The sequence below is a fragment of the Aplidium turbinatum genome, chromosome 3, assembly GCF_918807975.1.
Source record: "Aplidium turbinatum chromosome 3, kaAplTurb1.1, whole genome shotgun sequence".
NCBI classification, from domain to species: Eukaryota; Metazoa; Chordata; class Ascidiacea; order Aplousobranchia; family Polyclinidae; genus Aplidium; species Aplidium turbinatum.
This window is the reverse complement of record NC_137474.1, coordinates 45,387,143-45,409,863: the sequence shown is the minus strand read 5'-3', so window position 1 is coordinate 45,409,863 and position 22,721 is coordinate 45,387,143. Positions and strand designations below refer to the sequence as shown.

Genomic DNA, 22,721 nt, shown 5'->3' with positions numbered 1-22,721 from the left:
CCAACATATCCGTGTGCTAAAAGTATCAGTGCTCCGTCGTCTACCATCAGTCGGCTCTTGTAGGTCGTGGACATTTTCAGCTTCGTCAACAGCAGGTTTACCTCGCAGTTCTGTTCCATTTCTACAAAACAAATGACGTAAATCACTTTTAGATTTTGGATTATCAAACTCTGGACACCGAGTCCGATCGGTTGAAGCAAGCCAAGATGATGTTCGACCGGTACATGAAGCCAGCCTCTTCTTATGCGGATGTGAGTAGCATCGCTGCTGGTACTTGATACATTGCACTTAGTATTGAAATTGCTTGGCGCAACCTAGCACGTTTATATATATTTGGCACAGTCAAGCTCTTGGTACGCACCGTCGTCCTTCGATTAGCTTTTCCTCCAGTAGTATCCATGTTTTTGGCAATGTGGACAGCTGCACATCATTGGGTCTTTGAAGCTCATGGATCATTCTGTCCAAGAAACTGATTTGACTTGTGTAGAGTTTATGCTGATGGAAAGCCTGTTATTGCGATGCGTAATTAGTGTTTAGCTGTTTATGGGCAACAGTTTGATTGAGACGTAGGTGCCGATTGAGAATTTTAATTGAAAGGAATTCATCGCTTTTAAATTTTACTTTTCTCGCAAGCCGATGAACTTGACATTGCGTTGTGGCTGTGTACGGAATTATGCGAGATTCGTTGAGATAAAGAATATTTTGCTTGGGGCTTTCTAAAACTCAGATGACATAAAAGTTTTAAGCTGGTTTAGTAGTTCTTACATTTTACCGCGACTTTAAATTTGATATACTTTCTTAACGTGTTATTTTTGTCTACAAAAATAGTAGTTTTATGCGCCAATCTTGCGTTGGATTAATAGCCAAGCTAAGGCAATTAGCCCTTTGGAATATTGTATAAATAGAACATGCTTTTAAACTAACTCAATGAAACGTTAATCGCTGCCACATTGTACAAATCTCTCTGATCAGCTCGCTGCTTCCTGCAGCAAAGTTGGCGAACTGCACTGACATTGTTCTGTCCCTTGTCACTTTTAGTGACTGCTTTTTATTTTCGGTATGATGAGTCAACGCAGTGTTGCACACTGCACAGGCTGGCGTATGACATGAACATAGGTGGCTTTGCCACCAAAAAACAGCTAATCCTTGTCCAAATTTTTAGCATCTTCACCTGCTCTGTTTTCTTCAGTACTTTCTGTTCCACGTGAACCAAGCTGGTATTGCTGTTAAAACTTTGCATGCATCTACTTCAACCTTTCTCAGTTATATTTTTAGAGCAATGATAATGTAATGAAATTTAGAACTCTTGAAACGACGAAGCACAACATTGTTCAGAACTAATTAGACTTATATATTTGCCGGTAACAACTAATAGGTAATTATGCGCTTGAAAATACAATATTTTTATTTTCTTCTTCAATATTTTGCAGCACATTTCCACTGAAGATTTAAACAAAATAATAGATTGTCTCAACACAGGGGATTCCCCTCCCGATTTGTTTCAGGTTGGTTACCGAAGGAATTTCTTAAATGATTAATTTTGTCAGACCAGAGGATCTCAGTTGTTACATAATTCGCGTTGTTGCAGTTAAATCTAAATCCACAGTGCATGCATTTTCGAAATATAAGTTACTTGTGTTATTATAGTCTAAGTGATCAGCAGTCGGCTTGATTTGAAAGCAATGTTGCTGTTTCTGCTGCAATTTGATTATTGGTTATTTTTCTTTGTGTTGCGTTTGTCCCAGATAGGATACGCCTAAACTACAGCATTGTACATTATTTTCCATTATTATCAAAGCGAAAGAGGCCGTTGTCCTAAGCTGATACCGCGGTTAATGTGCTTTGAGATCAAAGATACATCTTGTTAACGTTAATTGCCCACTCAATCTATCAAGCTTTTATGGTTTATCCAGGTTTAGTTCAGTGGGCGATAGCCCTAACAAGGGTCGTAGGCATTTCTCTTTTGAGAAATCAAGAGCTGTAGTTGACCGGACGCCACTCAGCATTTGACGACATGCTCTTAAGCGGTGTCGAACCAGGGCCCTCACCACTTGGTCATGCAGGTTCTGCAAGAGATTTCCTACCCTAATGCATTGATGTGAGTTTTCCATTGGCCGCATCCTTCTGTGTATTCTCTCGGTCTAGAAACACCACAATCCGAAAATAGTGAAATAGTTTATCTCTTTTATGTTTTCTCAATTGTAGTTCTTGTGGTCAGCTGATACAAGTTCATCCTCATGTCACTTCATGGTTCATGCCCATGTTGGCTTCAACAGTCAGCAGGCAGTGGTTACAAGGTGGATAACTTTTTTTCATCGCAATTATAACTGCTCTTATTCATCAGGTTTATGACAAAGGACTTCGAAAGACCTTAAAACAGAAGTTCTTTGAAGCGTTCATTCGCAGGTATGGCAACTATTTCTTTGTGATTTAGACATCTCATAGTAATGTGCCAGTCATTTCTGAAGTACCACTTACTTACGCTCTTGAAAAATGGGCTTTGAATCCTTAGTAAATACCGAACTATTTTGCGAACGAAATGCATGCAATGTATCACATCCACACCGAATGCAATCTCTTAGCCGGAGGTAGATTCATCCCTAAGAATCGCTACTTTATCAGGTCCTTTGAAAGTAAACTCGACGTTTTGGCTTTGTTGAATCTCATTGTAGCAAACGTTTCACGTGCAGATGACGACCGGCACGCTTCCTTTGCATTACTGAGAGGCCAACATCGCAACCACAGTGCAGTGTTGACTGACTGGCGCGTTGCTGTAAATAGCTCTGCTCTTTTGCTTTTTGCGCGAAAGTTGTCACTTGTATGTTTTCCTCAATGTTGCATAAACTTCTCAAGTATTTAACTTTAAGTGATGACGTGCACGTTGATGTCCTTCTATCTCTGCTTCTGTTCCTGGAGGACCAGAAGCCACCTTCGCTACATCGAAACCTTTATCAGTAGATTATACAAATTTGTAAACCTGGCTAATTTTATTTACCAATTAGATTTATTTTTGAAAATGATTTTTGCGTCGTGATTCGTCCGCAGTCCATCGTTGCATTAGAGACATAAACATCTTGAGTCTGATCACAAAGTGCTGAATCGGCGTGAGTGAGGGCCATCACCCTATTTCGACTTTAAGATCCCAACATATTGCCACCACATTATAGGCTGTACAACCAGTACATGGGACTGGTGTCGAATTGTGCTGCATGGTATTTAATGTTCTTGTTTTTCAGCGACAAATTCACAAGGTACCTCCAATGGAAGAATGTGGAGCTAAGTCTTCATGTGAGTTGTGATGTTGCTCTGTGTAGCCTAAAAAGGAAGACTCACTATTGACTAACTTCATTTCATTGCTTTACTCTAATTCAATACTTATTAAATGAATGAGGATGTACAATGTGCATTACCATTGAGTGTGGGACGTCAGCGAAGCATTAAAACGTTCTTCATTTTAACCTTTATCTCCCACCCCCCATAATCTAATTTAAGCATCTAAATGGTTTTGGTTAGTTGGTTGAAGTTATGTTATCTTGAATTTTGAAAGCCCCTTCTAAACCCTTAACCTTGACCCGGTGTGACGTTGCCCTGTTGATCAGATGGGAAACTTTTGCTTGACCCTACACTCGGGAGGCCGATGAACTGATTGTTGTTAATCTATGCGTCGTTTGTCGACGTGTGGCGTACAGTTGACGCAGCGGCTGGTAATTGTAGAAGGTGATCTATGCCGCGCTGTATATCAGCTCCAAATGACCCTAGCGTCTTTAATTATTGATGCTCAGCATTGAAGTGGTTCAATTTCTTCGTGGTAGAAATCCAACATAAGCGGATTAGAGCAAGATCTTGATACAAACTTGTAGAATTGCATCTCGCTTTTGACATGCTGACACAGTATGTTTTTGCGATTTCCATCTGTTGGTAAGACACGAGCAGTCAAGATGAAGATGGCGATATCAACTGCAAACATAGTGCGATTGTTATGATGTGTTAATGGCGCTGCTAATGGCGTCATAATTTGAAGCGCCATTCTTCCAGACAAACTAGATGCAATATTAAGCTGCTAGGCCGGTTATGTCTTGTCCTGGTCATGTCTCGCCCGTATGATAATGGCGGGATATGCTTACGGCCCGTCGACGACCCCGGCCGTGAGTCGCTGATAGGTTGTGCGGCAACACATACGTCATACATCACTGTGACGTGACAATGTTGTGTTGTAGCTCACAATGAACGACTTCAGTGTCCATCGGATCATCGGCCGAGGAGGGTTCGGGGAGGTATACGGATGTCGCAAGGCTGACACAGGAACCATGTGAGTCAATACATCGTCGTGGTTCTTACTTTATTGAAGTTGAACGACACGACCAACTTAATTTATGTCTTGACTGATTTTGTTGTTTCAATTGTCATTTGATGACGTAACAAGATGGTTGTACATAAAAGTTGAAAGAGACTGTCATCTACCCAGACAGCAAAGTCGGTCATTTTTACGTTTGCAGACGTTGAATCAATGTAAAACCGACCGATTTTGCTGTCTGGATAGTTCAATGGCTGGTAAATGTTTCGTACTGTTAAATAATCATTTGGTGAAAGAGTAAAACCATCCCGGTGTGTTGGTAGTGATAATTCGTATGTATCCCGGCGTTCGTCAATCAGATATTGGCGACTTTAAATTACTTTTGATATTATTTGTTATGGTTGATTGTTTGAATGATAAGAACATGGTTGATTGTTTGAATGATAGACAGGTAGTGATTATCTGATCTAGCCCTCTGAAGAAGTCAGTCTGATTGACGAAACGTCGGAATGAATGCGGATCACGGCATTAACATCCTGTTATAGCTTTACACCTAAGGAACGCACCCTACACTTAGATTGTTCAGATTGTTACGTCATGGACGTATATTGCATTGTTACGTCTTGGTCGCGTTTTGTAGTTGCTTGATCACTGATTTGTACTTTAGTTGGTCCTCTGGTTGCTCCAGTCATATATCTACTAATATGTTTAATTTATGGACACACAGTTGAAACATCTCGCAATGTTGGTAAAGCTCAAACAATAGGTGCAGAATCATATTACCGGTAATAATTTTATCATGTTATATTCGAAGCACAACCATATTACAATACACTATTATATCATCAATAATACGAAGTGTCTGCCGCACGTGGCAGTGATGACATGTGACTGTAGCTTATTAAATAACTGCAGATATTTTCTACTGTTGCTTGGTGCAAGCTACAAAGCATTGGCTGTCGTCACCCCAGTTAGATAACTTATTTGTTTCTTCCGTTAATGAATGAAGGAAAAAAGCAAAACTGCCAGACGCTTGTTTCCTCGTTATGACGTCACAAGCGTGTCGCGCTATAAGCTCATGCAGTCTTGCATCCGCTTGCTGGGCGCTGGCAGGATGATTAATAGCCAACCAGCAACGGGTTGGCTTTCCATGATACATAACCACACGCCTCCCACTAGCGCACGACTGTCGCTACCTAGCCAACAAATGAATCCACTTTTACATTGATTCCACGTCTGCGAACGTTGAATCAACGTTAATAGAATGAACTAATCTGCTGGCTGGATGATGAAGTCATGTGTTGAAGTGAAGACTACCTTTGCTTTGGAGTTGCATTCTCAACAACCAAAGGTTATTGGTTTGATTCCGGCCGATGTTGCATGTGGTGATACGTTGTTACAAACGTTTACCTTAGAAATCGAACGTACCTCTCATTGTCTTGTTGACAGATGGCCAACTAGTGAATTCATTCTTTGGCGTTTCTAGCTTTACCTATATCACTGGCCGATAACATGAAACCACCAAAAATTACCATCATGGCATTTATGTGCTTTGTTTTTGTCAGAATTTTTGTACCGTTTCTTGCATTTCGACTTATTTTATTTCCATCTAACAATTTCAAACGTCAAATTGAATTGCACGCATCGTTTGCGGCATGGTGGTTAATCAGGTTAATTGATTTATTGTTGAACTCTGTTGTTGATTAATGTGGTTGATTATTAACAAAAAAAACATAAAAGAGCAGCTGGTGTGTTATGCTACAGAGCACCACGTTTGTAGCGAGCTATCTGGCAACACCTTAATCAAATCGTGAAGTAACTCGTACATACCACCTAGAAAAAAGATGGTTCATCATCATTAAGTTCCTTCCTCTCGTCGAGGGTTGGAGGAAATGAGGCGCCAAGTTTCTCTGTTGTGAGATTTTTTTACTGCAGTTTTATAATTAAGTCCTGACCAGTCTTCAATATCATTAGTCCAAAGTCTTGGTGGTCTGCCCCTATTTCGTTTGCCGTTCATTTTTCCTTCTAGTAGTTGTCTTTGAATAGAATTATTGCAAATCATGTGGCCAAAATATATCAATTTTCTTGATTTAATTGTTTGTAGAATTTCCATGTTGGTTTGTATTCTGGATAGTACATCTTTGTTTGTGATTTTATCCTTCCATGAAATTTTAAGCATTCTTCTAGAAATCCACATTTCTAGAAGAATGGTTTCACTAAAAGATGGTTACACTTTATTTTAGACCAAAGTTTGATGGCTTTAGAAAGAGTGAACCTAACCTAACCCTACACATACAGCGTTGGATTAAAGTTTTTGTTCACTTTGCACAAAGATGTGTGTGTTAAGATTTCCCATTATGTTTTCGGCGTCGGTTTATTTTCGAGCACTTGTGTTGAACAAACGAGCTCCGACTTTTTACGAGTTTATTCTCGCAACTCTTAAACATAACCATTCCACGAAGGAGGTGACTGAGACATGTGTTTCCCCAGGTATGCAATGAAATGCTTGGACAAGAAACGAATTAAACTGAAGCAGGGTGAAGCTCTCTCCCTCAACGAACGGCGCATGCTTCAAATGGTGAGTTATCTCCAGTAGCTCGCTCATGATGTGAGAAGCCATACGGTATTGATTTTTAAGCTATTTTAAGACACCGCAGTGTGTGTGTATCTTTGCCTGGTTGATACACTTTGTAGAACTGCTTTCACTTTGAATCTTTCAGTATTTTGTTTAAAACAAACGCTTCTTCACAGTTGGTGCTCAACTCTTGTTTGCATGTCTCCATTCGTGTTCGTCTGCCGCCAAAACCTTCTTTGATTGGTTTGTTAACTTTTTAACTTCGTTTTTTGACCAATCTTTATGGGATCATTTTAAAAAGTACACAGTTTTCATCATAATATCGATTGCGCAAAGCCAATGGCATTGCATATCATCTGGATTGTGCATTTGTTGCAGTGAAAAGCCTTTTTTGGTGTGTCTTGATTGTTTTCCAAACATTTTCTATAATTTTTCACCATGCTTTGGAAGTCTGCCAGTAAAGATATAACCATCACCGCTGCAATGATAATCTCATACTTTTGAAGTTAAACATCAATGCACTGCTCGCCTAGTGCTTGATGAGCTATCGAGTAATCAACATGAAGTGCTGTGTATTTTTATCCCCCTAGATTTTCCAATTTCGATAGGTCCTTTTAGCGTTACCCTAGCCTCCAAAAGTTACCTATTGACATCGTTTTATCGTCTAGCGACATTGAATCGACCTAACTCTTACTGTCTTGGACAGTTGTTGCGTTTGCTTCCCCCCTCCCCAATAGTCCCCATGCCAGTTGCAAGTGAAGGGTGCAGTTGCTGTATCAGAGTGGTATATTTGCGGTACATTGACAGTAAACCAAGAATAACTTCACAAAATCGATTTTCTATGTAACTTGCAGGAACGTCTTACGCCGTTGTAATTTAAGTTTTGTGTGGCTAATGAAAGATAAGAAGCTTTGAATAGCTTGGAAACAAAACATTGCCGATCCTAAACGAATTCATCTTAATATTTGATTCATTGATTTCATCTGTCGCGTCATAGTTGGTATATTTGAAATGCTTCTGCCGGCATAACTGAAAGAGCAAAGTTAACTTAAAGTTCGATCGGACATTCTGATTTATAACAAAGATCCTAAGCCTAACTCGTGGTGGTTTAAGTGAGGCTGCACATTTCCTTCAGGCAATTGCTGTAAAGCGCGTGCGAACGAACGAAAGGTTTGTGTCTGTTCTTGTCGTCGTGTGAGCCTCTGGGGCCGAGACTCGAGAGTCTATCCTTTACCACCCCAGATTCACAATGTCCTGTTGCTTGTCATAGCAGCTACAACACACAATACCAGCCGACATAAATTTTGATTGTGTTGACGTCATCAGAAAGTAAGGTGTTACATTTTAAGTTGACTTTGCTTAAAATATCCTAAAAACGTTTTGAATCGCTCCAATTGGGAATTGAACTGGTGATGCTTTGCCCTGATTTATTCGAGCACGTTCATCAACGCTTGTGGCTGATGTAGGATGGATGTGGTTAGGGTGTCACTCCATTAGTGGCGGTGGTACACAGTGATTCTATCGGGGAAATCGATACTACAAGCCATCGGCATGCTCTCCCTTGGCACTGGTGCGATGATGTGTTGATGACATGTGACGTCACAGCGAGAAGGACCGAATCATCTGTCGTCATTTTCATACCAGCAGTGACAGCTTTGCAATTGAGCTGTCATGCACGGCGGGAAAGCACGAGAACTGATGATAGCTTGCTTTGAAATTGTGCACGAAGATTTCTGTTGTAGATATTAAGGCTATTTTCTGCTGGAATTTATATACTGGCGCTTGTGCAATGTGTATTTTATCAAAATTCTCTTTTCCGAAACCACTTGAGCACATTGGGTTCAACTTTCAAAGCAAATGCTTCACTATTCAACATTCCAAGTAAATGATTAATAATCGGAATATACAGTTTTGTCGTTCCCACATTTCTTAAAGCCATGAAACTGTTTGTTCATGCAGAGTTTCCAGCGGTTTTGCGAAATTTAATGCATTTGTTTGATTTCGCACCAATATTGTCTCTTGGTTGGATAGAACAAACACCACAACAATTGTATTTTGTTACCCAACAATCGAATGCAGAGTTTTGTTGTTGTTAATTTTTTGCTAAATTTACCTGGAGAACTGATTTGTTCAAGAGCAGGCGTATTACGAACAGGTCCATTCAGTTTTTAAGCTTCCTCCGCATGAAGAATCTGATGAGCTCGCATCTTCTTTAATAATTGATGAAATGTTGTGTCGTTTCGTCCCCGATTCCCATTACTTTTTAAATCGCTCTTCTAAAATAGTAACATGACTCAAAAAAGAAAATTGTCTTCATTTTTAAAAATGTTTATTGCGTGTGTCGCGGCTCAAAACCTTTAAAGCGTTTCGAACCTTTCAGGCTCCCGGAGTAGTCAATTAAGACCGAGTTTGTTGAACATTCCCAATTTTTTTTTTTTTAAATTTGAGTACCCAGTCAACGCCCCACAAGAGGCCTGATTGAAGTCGGCCACTCTAGCAAACAAAGGATAAATTGTGATGCTGGCACACGTCTATTGGTTTCATGGAAGCAATATTGATTTTAGGAGCAGCTTTTTATGGCACGTAATCTATTCTGGTGTGACTGACAGGATTTTAATTGCACGATAATTAAAGGCGGACGACCGCAGTTCATTGATAGCATAAAGTGTCACAAAGATGATTGCATGGTCGCCATGTATTGATTATAGCGTTCATTAGAGACATGTTTTACCCCATCTTTCCAGTGAGGCAGTATCGATATTTGTTGCTTATTTGGTCACTGACACTTTCCAAATGAGTTCACTCCTTTAATTTGCATTGGTTTACCTCTATGAATCCAGCTTGTCATATCTAGGATGACGCCCTGTGATTGAAGATTTAGATTAAGTGGACGGAAAAGGCAAGAAACTCCAACCACCCGAAGTAAACTCGAGTCCGGCAAAAGAATATATTTCCAACATTTGCCATACACCACATTGAAAGCACGCTCATGTTCATTTGTGGGGGGTCGATTACATCCATTTGAAGGCAATGATGGGAAGATCTCTTTCAAATATGTAGGCTTCTCAGATTTCCAGGCAATGAAGGATATGACTCTTGAGATCCATCTTTAGAGAAGGTGCTGTTATTTATTTCATGTCCTTTCAGACCAAGACAAATTCAGTATTGTGTTCAGTGTAGAAGCAGCGCAATCTAATTCTTGATGAACTGACTGGAATTATTTTATTACTGTTCAAGGCTGAAGAATTCATCATTCGTTGTTGTCTACATTCCGAGAAATCACGAAAGTTGATTTGAAGGGCTTTTCATCATTTATTTCCAATTGAAATGAACCAAGGCGGAAGAGACGTTAAATCTTTCGCTTCCACTTCATGAGTTGCGTTGACTTGGGCATAAGGGAGCATGTCGCTCAACTGCATGATGCATCAGGGCATGAATAACTGAATAATGCCCGGAGCCACGCAATACTCAGACAGCAAATCAACCCTTTTTCACATTGAATTAACGTCTGAAGGCATTAAATGAATGTGAAACGGTTGATTTACTGTCTGGGTAGGATATCATTGCCCCAGGGATGAACTGGTGATTTGGTGATGATATTGTTCCTAACTGGGTTTCATGGGGGCAAGTTATGTTTGTTTACAATTGCACATTGATGCTGTTTAATGTTTACTGACTCAGCTGTCAAGACTTGTTTAGTTGGTGTGCAACTTTACTGTATGCTGTGGTAAGATATTTCTTATGACGTTTTTATTTTTACCTTAATCTTTTGTGTGAACCTCAGCAGCTACATTTCTATATTGCCGTCTAATGATTAGGTTTGCACAATGCACATGATCTGCACAGCTGTAACCCCTTTTTTATGGAAGAAGTGCATTTGGTTTTAAGAAAAATTTCTCGACTTAAAGCACATTATCAACCAGTATTTGTACTGATGACTGTGTATGTTAAAATAGTGAGCCTATTATTCACCTAAAAGCTATAACAGCTTGTTTCACCCTTATTGGGATCATCAGACGGTACTTATTTAAGCCATGTTCTTACATCAATCAATCATAGCGTCCTTGCTTGATGCAAAACACTTTCGTCCATAGTTCATGTTGAGAGGAGCTGATTTCAGCTATTGGGGTAATTGCTGATTGCATTGGTGCGTTACTGCTTTGGTGTGATTCACAGCTATGGAGTTCAATTTATGGTGTTTCTGTTTGTCTTCTAGTTCACCATAAATGCAGAGAATTTTATTGTGCCACTAAATGTATTTTGTGTCGACGTCTTGTGAGCTATATTTACATTCTTTGTTATAGTCCGAAGATGTTTCGGTTTGAGCTGTCATGAAGTTTACAAGAAGTTATGGTTGTCCATTAACTTACGATGTTTGATTTCTTTATGACGCAATTATTCCACCATTATGATGTCGTTAACGCACTTCCATTTGCACAGGTTGATTCTCCGTTCATAGTCTGCATCTCGTACGCTTTCCAATCAACGGACAAGCTTTGCTTCCTCCTTGATCTAATGAATGGTGAGTTAGTGTGTCCTGCCCAAACTAGCTTCCTTCCAGTTGTGTCGTCACAATGCGTTGTTGGCATTGTTACTATGGCACATTTTGCTGGGTTGCTGTCAGATATTGCTTTGCTTGGAAAAGTTGCCATGCTTATGGTTAGCCTGGGAAATGGTGTGTATATTATTTATTCGGTGTGTAGCCTCACACCGAATAAATAAAAGGAAACGTAATCCTTGCCATGTTTGTCTGGCTGCTTTGCATGTGAGGTCGATTTGCATCTGCGATAGAATAACAAAGCAGGAAAACACAATATTTTGCAAGTCACTGTTTTATTGCTGTTCATCTGCTCTACATATAAGTTCACTTCAAGTAGCGGCAGCAATTCGATTAATTCATAACTTGGCCACACCATCATTTCTTAAATTAGATCACTTGTCATCGGCTTTGTGTTATCACAGTCGCCTTCATTATGATCTGGCGTTGACCTAGCTAGCGTAACCAACAGTCTTTCAAAACCTTCTGTTATCATTGGCTTATGTTGGAGAGTTGACCACTCTAGCTGCCGCCTGATGGTGCAGCAGTAGATTACGTGAAATTAATTCTTTCAGCTGTAGCCTCTCAATTATTCAAGAAACTGCTGTTGGATTTTGTTTTTGATAGAAACAAGACAGATTTTCCACAACGTCTCCAGCTCTAAGTGATTTCATGCTGAAGAGCAGTAGCACTGTATATGTTTTGCAGTGTGCTTGCGTATCACGCTGAATGAAATACAAAAACTATAATAGAAATATCGCATGGTTTAAATGAAATCCAGATGAGTTTATTCTCTGTTTGTTTTTGAATCTTTATCCTCGGACTGACAAAACCTTCATAGGTTATTCCTGGTAGTTTCGCATGCTGTACTTGTAGAGGATATTGACGCAGGGCTGCATGTAAGAACTGATCTGGACCTTTGCAACTAAAGCGCTCAGTTCACCTCAACAAGGCCTACATTACATCATTAAACGTAATCTGATCAAGGCTGCACTCCGATAGAGGTGTGTCGCTTGCAGAAATATTTGGGAAATATTGAAATTTCTTGCCTGCCACGTTTGCGAGTAGTACGCTTGTATCTTCGAATTACCAATGTTTTTTGCGATTAGCATTGCGTTAAATCAACATTTGTCAACGTTGAAGTCGTGTCATTTTGTGCGCATACATGGTAGGTTGCAGAATGCACAAGCCGCAGTGGCATTCGAACTGCGGAAGGATTTATGACAGGATGGCTTTGTCTCATTTGCACTTGCATGATCTGACCGTTCGATGTGACCTGAGTTAACCTTTGTTGTTAACCAATAAGATTTCTCGTTTCACGTGGTGCCAACTTACTTGTCAACAAGACTTTGGTATCATTGAAGCAATGTTTTGACAGTCGTCCAACGTGATGCGCTTATGCATGTGACGACAAATAGTGGATATTGCGTACCCACAGTCTGTTTGTTTTCACGTCACAGGGCAGTGTGCATGCATGACTGAACATCAATCAAGCGTCATAGTGCCAAATCCATTGTCGCGTAATATCTTCGCCACGCTGACATCTGATCGAGTGAAAGTGTAAAGTGGTTCGACCTTTGCGTTGCTTGAATGCAGCTAAAAGTGACTGTGTTCGGCGGCATGTACCTACCTACCTGCCAACCTTGTAAAAAAGGCGACCACCTTGTCTTTGCTGCCACTCGGCCGAACCATTTCAGATTTAACTTCAGACCTTTTGTCTTCTTGACCGAGCAACAAGCTGTGCGGTCGGTGCTGAACTATATCCTTATATCCTCAAGGTGGCGACCTTCATTACCAGTTGACGCAACGAGGGACGTTCACAGAGAACGAGGTTCGGTTCTACGCCTCCGAGATTCTTCTTGGTCTGGACCACATGCACTCTCGCGGCATCGTTTACCGAGATCTCAAGGTAAGTACGAGGTTCGCCTAAGTCATTCTTTAGATAAGTCGCCATGTTGCGCAAATGTTTTTGTGTTTACGTCACCAATTCTACATCACCGTGCATCAATCGATCGTCTGTGACGGTTATTTTATTACGTCACAAAATGCCACGCTCGATCGAAATCTATGAAGTTGTACAGTTGCTGTAACTGCAACAGTTTTTATTTGTTTCTAAACCTATTTTGATGATCTATTTTTCAATCATACTCATTAATGAAAACCCATGAACTTTGTGAAGCGGCAGTCAGAGGTTTCAGTTTCCTGCTTTCTATGACAATGACTAATGAAACTTTTCTGTTTTTTGTGAACCACCCAGCAAACTGTCCACTTGAAGCGGTTGACTGTCTCTTATCATTCGTCTCGTCCTGTTGCTCAACACAACAAACAGTGTACCAGTGGCTGGTACACAGTTCTATGACAATGTTTTATATATCTGTGTTTGGTTGGTTGGCAAAAACAGCAGACTACTGTAGATATAAAAAACGTTAAAACAACGTATGATTACGCTAAAATTGTATGAAATGTTTAAGCCAATGCAACCAAGCCTGAAATATTAATATTGCAAAGGATTTTTGCCTCTGAGTCAGGTAGAAGCCTGACAGCAGAGATAATTAGCTTTTAAGCTGTCAAGAGCCAAGTGCAGTCGAATGTAATGAATAAAATTTCTTTAGCTTTGTGGATTAGCTCCCTTCATGGCTCTGAACTTGTAAATTTGTGATTGAACTATTGAAGTTCTATTCTAGTTATGATTGATAACACTCTGTGTGACCGCCGTGACCTAAATGCTGCACACGAAAGTCCTAGTTGCAACGTTCATCTGATGAAAGTGAAAGTAATTAAGCAACAATGAACAGGTCGATTTATTGCTTCACTGACGTTTCGCGCACCATGACAATGCGCATCCTCAGAGCGAATAATAGCGATAATTGTCCTGATGAACACCTAAGCTTTTCAGTACACCAAAGTCCATTGTTGTGCATGTTGTTTGTCTTTGTTTTCTTAGAATGGCGCAGCAGTTAAGGCGTTCATTTTCCAATCAAGCCACCCTGGCTCGATACCCGGTTAATGCGCCTATAAAAAAAAAAACAGTGCTGTCCTCTACCCAGAATAAAATGAATTGAGTTGGCGTAGTTGCTGAAGGAAAATCGGCTCTGAGAATTGAGAAATAAACTGGCCGGTGGCTGCTGGTTACCCTTCGTGGCCATAGTGTGGAAGGCTTAGTATTATGATAATCTCATTTTTTCACTCCCAGTGTTTGCTATGAAGTATCGGATCACTTCGTATTTCACTTTATAGTACGTTCCCGAACTGGTGTGAATACAATTCATAATTTTGAGCTATATATACGTATTGAAACACATACGTATCTGTTGCGTGTACCACTCGCTATCACCCGCAGTTCTGCTCCAATTTTATCGATCGTATTGTTTCAATGCATTCCAGCCTGCCAATATCCTGCTGGATGAGAAAGGTCACACGAAGATATCGGATCTTGGCCTCGCTTGTGACTTGTCAAAGAAGAAACCCCACGCCAGCGTGTGAGTGACAGCCTTGTTTGCATTGCCGCTTGAACAACCATGTAGATGACGTCAATGTGGTTTTTGGAAGAGTAACATAGTTGGCCCGAACTTGTAAACGTGTAGTTTTATGCTGGAAATCCATATCACTCCAACAGTATGTTAAGTAATGTTTCTATGTTTTTGTGATAACAAAAGTCTTTTATTGATTGGTGATTCTATTTTTACCAGTGGCATCTTTTTGGAATTTGTAACGAACTTCTAGAGCTAGAATAATATTTTATAATTAATTCAATTCTACGGAAGATCATGTTTCGTCGTTTTCCATGTCACGTACATACAACTCCACACATTTTTGTTTATTGTACCCAGTCTTCCCCCTAACTGAAAATTTAAATTAAGTGGACGCGAAGGCAAGGAAGCCAATCTTCGTGTCCACCTTCAGGCATGCCTTTAAGTGTCTTGCCAAAGACACAGCCGCATGCTCTTAAGCGGTGTCGAACTTAAGCAATCTTTTTGTTTTAACTTAAATATAGATTTAATTTTTTACAAAGCGTTTGGTCTGGGTCATTCTATGAGGTTTAGCTGTTTGCACACTTTTTAATGCCATGAAAAGGAGCGGCACCCGTAAGAATATTGGGAACAACAGCAGTGTAGGTTTCGATTTGTTCCTGCAATAGTGCTGATGATGTCATGAATGATGTCATGATGACGATCACGATGAAAATACTGCAAAGAATAGAATGTTATTTTCACGTTTACACCGTTCGAAGCTGACTGGCTGCTCTCTAGTAGCCTTACAGTTTAATTCAAGAGCATCGTAAGGAACAACATAAAAGGATAGACCCTCGGGCCTCGGCTCCTGGACCTCAAACACATCTAACTACCAACATATTATCGCTGTGTTTCCGTGTTAAGACACAGCATCACGTTGAATCTACGTATAACCTGCTCAATATCTTGCTATGTTTCTTACTACTTGATCAGTGCGCGGGTTATCGTTTTGTTGTCGCTCTAATGAATAATTAACGCGCGACCTTGTCGTCTTCAGCGGCACTCATGGTTACATTGCACCTGAGGTCCTGTCGCGCGGGACCGCCTACGACACGGGCGCGGATTGGTTCTCCTATGGATGCACGCTCTTCAAGCTACTGAGGGGACATTCCCCTTTCCGAAACCACAAGACCAAAGACAAATCAGAGATCGACAAAATGACGCTGACAATGGTGTGTTGGATTTTTTATTTTCAGTTCAGTGTTGCCAAATGTTTATTAGAGTTGCATTACTACGCTCAAAAGAACATTGGGTTTACACCTAGACTCCTAGAGAAAGCATGCTGTTGTGTACTGTTGTGGCAAGGTGGTTAATATTCTGCTTGAAGATGGAGCTACCTAGTATCTGTGAACTTCCATCACTGATCAATCTTGATCTCTTTGGAAGATGGATGTTAAAAAGTTTTTTGTTGAACGATGAACTACCGTGACGAAATATGTCGCTTGTTAACACGTGAACTCGTTTGCTGAGGCATAATTATGTTTTGACAGTTTGCCAATGATGTGTTTTTTTAATATCTTTGGCCTACATTAAGGGATGTGCCTTATCTAATGTGTATGTGCGTAATAAACATATAACTGTGGTCTGCACAGTAGTCTTTGAAATGAACCACAATCATCGAAAACTTTTCTGAGAAAATGTTTTGTGATGTAACAGGAAGTGAAGATGCCTGATCAATTCTCTAAGGAATGCTCTAACTTCCTGCACGCCCTCTTAAAGAAGGACCCCAGGGAGAGGATGGGTTGTCGCGGAAGAGGGTGAGTTAGATTGGGTCCTTTTGGACCAGATCGCTCGTGTTTAAGCCTAAAGTTTTACGCTGAATTTTGTTGATAAATCTTCCAACATTTCAGGGGCGAAGAGTTGAAAGAGTCTCCTTTCTTCAGTGACGTAGACTGGTCACAAGTGGAGCGCCAGAAGGTGAGCCGCCATTGTTGCCTTCATGTACAACTTGGCTAACAATCGCTTGATGGCCACCTAAAATCGCATAGGTTGGCGATTTTAGAAATGTCTTCCAGGGGTCGCCGGTTCGACCCGCAATTAAAATACTTTTGATTTTTCGATATGGCGTGTACGTGGGTTTAGAAAACCCTTAGGGAACCTTTCAGTTTCTTACAGGCTAAGAGAGGCTTTGAACCATTGACGCAGATTCTTTGAAGTTGACAATTTGAAGTTTTTGCTTGTGGTTAGTTTCGTTAAAGTTCGAACTGTTCTCTTTGGTCTTGCTGTTACTTTGTGTTTGTGCTATCCTTTTATTATGTATCGTGCTCGGTGACGAATCCTTCCGTAAAGAAAATCTGAACCTGACGAGTTCTGTTGCACAGTACCTCCCTCCTCTCACGCCTCCACGTGGTGAAGTGAATGCGGCCGACGCGTTCGACATCGGCAACTTCGATGATGACGAAACAAAGGGGATCAAGCTTACCGACACTGATCAGGACCAGTACAAAGATTTTGACCTGGTGGTGTCCAGTAGGTGGCAGAAGGAGATCTGTGGTGAGTTGAGGATGAGGTTACTTACCAGGGGATGTCATTAAAGTAATTGGCGGGGTCAGGGCTCAGGCATTCATCTGCGTTACTATGATCTTCTTCTTCATTTTGTTTCACATGGATGGAAGAGATGATTCATCATGTTTAATCTAAGAAGGGAATTTATGCTAATTATGGCTCATTTCCAGAACAAGATGGTTTTTACCGAGACTGAATGTTCTAATTAAGTAGCAAGCTTCAAATGTATCTAAAACTTCAAATAAACTTTATGACGTGAGCAACGGGTGCAAGTGGCTGAGATATATTTTATTTAGAAACGCTTCCTGGCTTGTTCCATTGTAAAATATTGAGGTTTCATTCAAGAGAGGCCTAGTTCTACTTGCTTGCGGTTAGTTTGCGCGGAAGTCTACCGGCTGGATGACGCATGACAGCACGTGCTCCCCTGTGACCTCACAGTTCCCATGCTCTCTACCAACATGTCATAATCATAAAGAACCCCATTACGTGGATTGCGTTGCCATAGGAACAATTTGCGTAACTCGTTTCTGCAGCAAGATGGCATCGGTTCCTTGCTACAAGCCTTGTGGAGTCACAACCCTCTAACTATATGTGTCATGATGGTTTCACAACAGAAATGTGGTTTATAGATGAAACGTTTTCGCCCAGCGTACATTATGAGCATAAGGAACCACTTTGTAACGTCCGAAGCATCGATGGCTGTGCAACATGTGCTGTTCAAGCAATGTTTGACGCTTCCAAACATGATAAGGTCGCTTGTCGCTGGCTGGACGTGCAACAACCTTTCACTTCAACTCGACTTTGATGTGCACCTGGATAGTTTGAAAGGGACATGTTATTGACCAATAACGTTTCATGCAGTCCCCACTTGACGAACAAAAAGAAACTCACAACTCAATTTACTTGCCACTAGTTTCGTAACATAGCGCTGTACCCGCCGCATGCATTGTCGTGCAACAATGATCAGGTTATTACGTATCTGATTGTTTTATTGTGCCGTCAGAGACGGTGTTCGATCTGGTCAACCATGAAACCGACAAGATCGAAGCGAAAAGAAAATCCAAGAACAAGTTACTTCAAGCAGGTGATCCTTCTACGTTTTCATGCTTGCTACATGTTATCGACTGTGATAGAATAGACCAGCTTGTGTTTGTTTGTTACATCAACAGAAGCAAACAACCCAGTCTGGTAACGGGTAGCTCGTTCAGATCGATCGATGTTGCCTATTTTCCTTTGTTTGACATCATAAACAAACACCAACGTAACAATTTGTTTGCATCAATCATTTGGGTGTCGGCTGTGTGGCAGAGCGCTAACTGCGTCTGGCTCCACTCGAAAGGACGTCGGTTCGACACCGCCCAAGAGCACACGGTTGTGTGGCTAGACACGTAATTGCTTCTCATCCACTTAGTTTTAATCTCACACCATTCAACCACCCGGATAGGACGAAAACAGTCTTGTTAATTTTCACGTTGCTTTAACGTAAAGAAATGTTGACCTCATATAAAGCGGTAAACCGTTTATTCCCCTCCCACAGAGAACCTGGACGGTGATTGCGTGTTGCATGGAGTCCTCTATAGGCTGTGTGGCCCTCTCGCTCTAACGACCTGGCAGAAGAGATACTTCTATCTCTATCCCAACCGGCTTGAGTGGAAGGACCAAGAAGGAAATGTGAGTGTCTCGTGTGCTGATGAAACACCCCATCGGGCAAATCCATCTTTTTTACACTAATTAAACGCCAGTAGACATTGAATCCAAATAAAAATGACTAGTTTGCTTGCTAAATTGGGCTGCTGATAATTTGACAGGCATGCTTGATGCTGTCTTGTGGTTGCCTTAGTAGGGCGAGGAGTTATTTACAAATAAGGTGAGCCAACGGCGACATGCTGTCGGGTTATGTTTCGACAAGAAACATTGCTTTGTTGAATCATAAGCCAACAAAACCAAACAATGACACGTTATTTGTCATAACGCAAAAACATAACTTGCAAACGTTTTCGGCTGTCCATCATCTTTCCCTCTTTGAGCATGTGAAAGAATGAATACTGTATGAACCAACTCAATCTTATGTTTCATTGGCGGCGACTTGATTCCTTTAGGTAATTGGATCTCCGGTTAGCAAATCAGTCATTTTGTACATTCAACGTTTGCAGACGTTGAATCAATGTAAAAATGACTGATTTGGTATCTGGGTAATCTTACAGTGATGATCACTTGATTGCAGAAGAACTTGGTTGTCTTCGAATCCGTGACGATGGTAAAGGAAGGCCAGGCCAAGGGAATGAAACATTGCCTCTTCATTTCAACGAGGGACAGCAACAAGGATATCGTCGTCAGGAGTGATGTATGACGTCGTCTTATACGCTTATATTGCATCAGTTATCGTTGCATTGACGTGATAATGCTCAGGAGTAAAATGGTTGGAAAGTCTGTTTAATCTAATAAAAAAATAAAGAGCTCACAATGCAGATACTAAACTCATGTTCAGCAAACGTTTGAAAACTATATTGTCTTCATCTTCAGTGCTATAAATGTAAGCAGTCCCTGTGCTATAACTTTCTTCATCTTCAGTGCACATTTATGGTACTGAAGATGAAGACAGTGTAGTTTTTAAAACTTTTTATATAGACTTCGTCTTATACACACGTTTAAATTGCATCAATTATTGTTGTGTTAACTTGACAATGCTCATTTGTGTTTTAAATCACCCGCTGATTGAGACTATGACTCACAATCCTCGTTTACTTGTCAGACCCTCCCTGAGTTCGAGCAGTGGTCGAACGATTTGGTAAAGACCTGGTGTCAAGCGAAACGCGTCATGAAGAAGGGGCCGAAGCTTATCAGCATGCAGCGTTCCGTGGCCGAGGACGCCAACTATAATAAGGTGAGCCCGGTAAACGTCATCTCGCTGGGACTGTGAGCGAATAATGGAAATAGTTCTACGGCAACTGGTTTCGAATTTCTCTTAGATATTATACCTGTGCTATAAGCAGATGGATGGACAACAAAGCAACTGGGTTTGAATAATATTCTGGAAACTTAAACAAAATGGAGAGTTCTCGGCTGCGACAGAATTTTCTCAGCGCCAAAACCTCTGGGACGTTGTTGGGTTGGTTTCGTTTAAGCAACGAAATATAACGCAATTTCTTTGTCATCAACCTTCTGTTTGTAGCCTCAGAGTTTTGTAACGTTAATAATAATAATTCAAATATATGCAAACGAGGATTATTCTTGGATACTTCTGCTAAGTTAGTTCGGTATCTTCTTGACGCTTTAGAGTGAAAAAGCAAAAAATTGCTTTTCCAGGAAACCAAGAATTTTTTACATTGATTCAACATTAGCAGACTAACGGTTGATTTACCGGCTAGGTGTTATTATCAAGCCGCCTCCTCTTTTCCAGGCGATCCTGGCAGCACAAACCCGATCCGTGCAAGGGAACAGTAACGGACCTACTTACAGACACAGACTGGTTCTTCTTCCCGACGCGGAAACGAATAACAAAAGCGACGATGAATCCGTGCTTGGAACAGCCAAGCTCAGCCCGACATAGACGTCATTGTGACGTAGTTGGGCACGTTTTGCGCTGGCGGTTATAAAACGTGACGTCGTTGATTTTCTGCGGTTACATTAAAATTTTATCGTCATGTCCTGCAAAGGGCTTCTCGGGCTGCACGCGATGTATTGTGGGAAATGTCACATCCGGGTCTTCGGTGCTTGTCATGAAGATCTTGCAATGGCATTGAGATTGAGAAGCACTTGCCAGCGACCAACACACGCGGTGAGTTGGATCATCACTCTCTCTTTGGACAATGTTCATTGTTGTCGGCAGTGCAACAACAGATGACGCCTCCTGACCCCCTCTCCCCCCAGCATCGCGTGTACTTCGGGAGTGTCCTGTTTTGAGCCATATGCGAGCACAGTCATGGTCCGCCGATATTAGTTTTAAGTGTACGAACTAATGTGCAAATATTGTCTGACGTTTCTAATGTTTTTGAGCCTGTCTGGCCAATGCACATGACGGCCATCATCTTTTTAGACGAATCGATGAAATGCAGTTGGTGTTCTCTTGCCCCACTCTCCGTCGAAACTTTAGTGTTATCTCTCTTTGTGCCCACACATTTCCTGCTTCTAAATCCCTCCATCATCGCGATGTGGACAACTTCCAATGACGGAACAATTGCAGCTATTTGTTGAATCCGCTGTGTCATTGCAAGTTGATGACTTGGCTTCCACAATCGGACGTTTTCATGATCACCTTGCGTTCCGGTGACGTCATAAGCACAAATTTATGACGTCATGCGACTGAAGTTCTCTCTCGGATACCAGGGGCGCTTCCGCTTGAATGACTTTGTTTTTACCCGTTTGCATATCAATATGTTTTGGTCAGTGTGATTGCTAGATCATAATCGGGTGGCGTAACGCTCTGAGGTGACATCAGCAAGCGTTGAACCGTCCTTCAGTGAGATCATACGTTACGAACGCATTGTTTGAATTGGACGTGTGACTCTTGACCTTCGCACTGATTGGTCGATACTTCTCCGGTGGGGTACTCACCTTGCCGCCGAGCTTGTTTCAAATCGTGCACTTGAGTTTACAAATACAGCGATCCCATCGCGATGGGATTGTTAGCGTCACAATAAGTAGCCAGCCATCAAGAGCGGCCTGGGAATTGAACCTGGACCGTCTGGTTTGTTACGCAATAATTTTCTTCTTCATCGGCCTGTGTGGGATCCGAATATTATCTACCTACCTGGTCGCCGTAGCAAATTAGACAATATTTTGTTGTGGAATCATCTTCAGCAGTGCTGCTCTACTTTTGCAAATGGTGGGAGCTTTTTGATCGGGCTGAACTATTGGAGAGGCTGGGCGGGTTTGTTTGTAATGTTTTATTAGATTGAGAATCTTTATAAATTGCAGCTTTTACCATCATCTCCTCTTTTAGTTTGTTGGTCCAGCAATCAAGCAGTTTTATGAACTTATCGTGATGAAATTATTTGATCTTTTGTTATTTATGGAGCAGCATCAACGCGTTGCCCATGAATCTGTACGATGTTCGTGTGTGCACTTTGCATCAACATATATATATTAAAGAAGGTACTTGTAACTGCGAACTGTGTAACTTGATTGTGAGGCTGCAAATCTTAAGCTGATAAAACACGCTTTAATAATCTACTCCCTTGCCATACTTTAGCCATTCTGTTAGTGTGGCTGCACAGCTGAGTGATACCCTGTTGGGGCACTGGAAAGGGCGCCAGTTCGACAGCGCTATAAGAGCATGTGACTGCTTTTGGCAAGACA

At 41.2% G+C, this 22,721-nt stretch overlaps 1 protein-coding gene across 1 annotated transcript in view; it reads left to right on the top strand.

Moving 5' to 3' along the window:
- LOC145766174 (G protein-coupled receptor kinase 3-like) overlaps positions 1-22,534 on the top strand; it is a 32,006-nt gene extending 9,472 nt beyond the window's left edge. Inside the window, exons 4-21 of the mRNA XM_082577827.1 lie at positions 153-251; positions 1,431-1,505; positions 2,345-2,406; positions 3,237-3,288; positions 4,218-4,309; positions 6,785-6,872; positions 11,310-11,391; positions 13,185-13,315; positions 14,791-14,885; positions 15,916-16,090; positions 16,575-16,675; positions 16,769-16,835; positions 17,240-17,411; positions 18,427-18,507; positions 18,961-19,094; positions 19,648-19,767; positions 20,176-20,307; positions 20,824-22,534. Of these exons, the coding sequence (XP_082433953.1) occupies positions 153-251; positions 1,431-1,505; positions 2,345-2,406; positions 3,237-3,288; positions 4,218-4,309; positions 6,785-6,872; positions 11,310-11,391; positions 13,185-13,315; positions 14,791-14,885; positions 15,916-16,090; positions 16,575-16,675; positions 16,769-16,835; positions 17,240-17,411; positions 18,427-18,507; positions 18,961-19,094; positions 19,648-19,767; positions 20,176-20,307; positions 20,824-20,973 (1,908 nt within the window). The 3' untranslated portion in view covers positions 20,974-22,534. The remainder of the gene's footprint in view (positions 1-152; positions 252-1,430; positions 1,506-2,344; positions 2,407-3,236; positions 3,289-4,217; positions 4,310-6,784; positions 6,873-11,309; positions 11,392-13,184; positions 13,316-14,790; positions 14,886-15,915; positions 16,091-16,574; positions 16,676-16,768; positions 16,836-17,239; positions 17,412-18,426; positions 18,508-18,960; positions 19,095-19,647; positions 19,768-20,175; positions 20,308-20,823) is intronic.
- Positions 22,535-22,721: the final 187 nt, after the last annotated feature.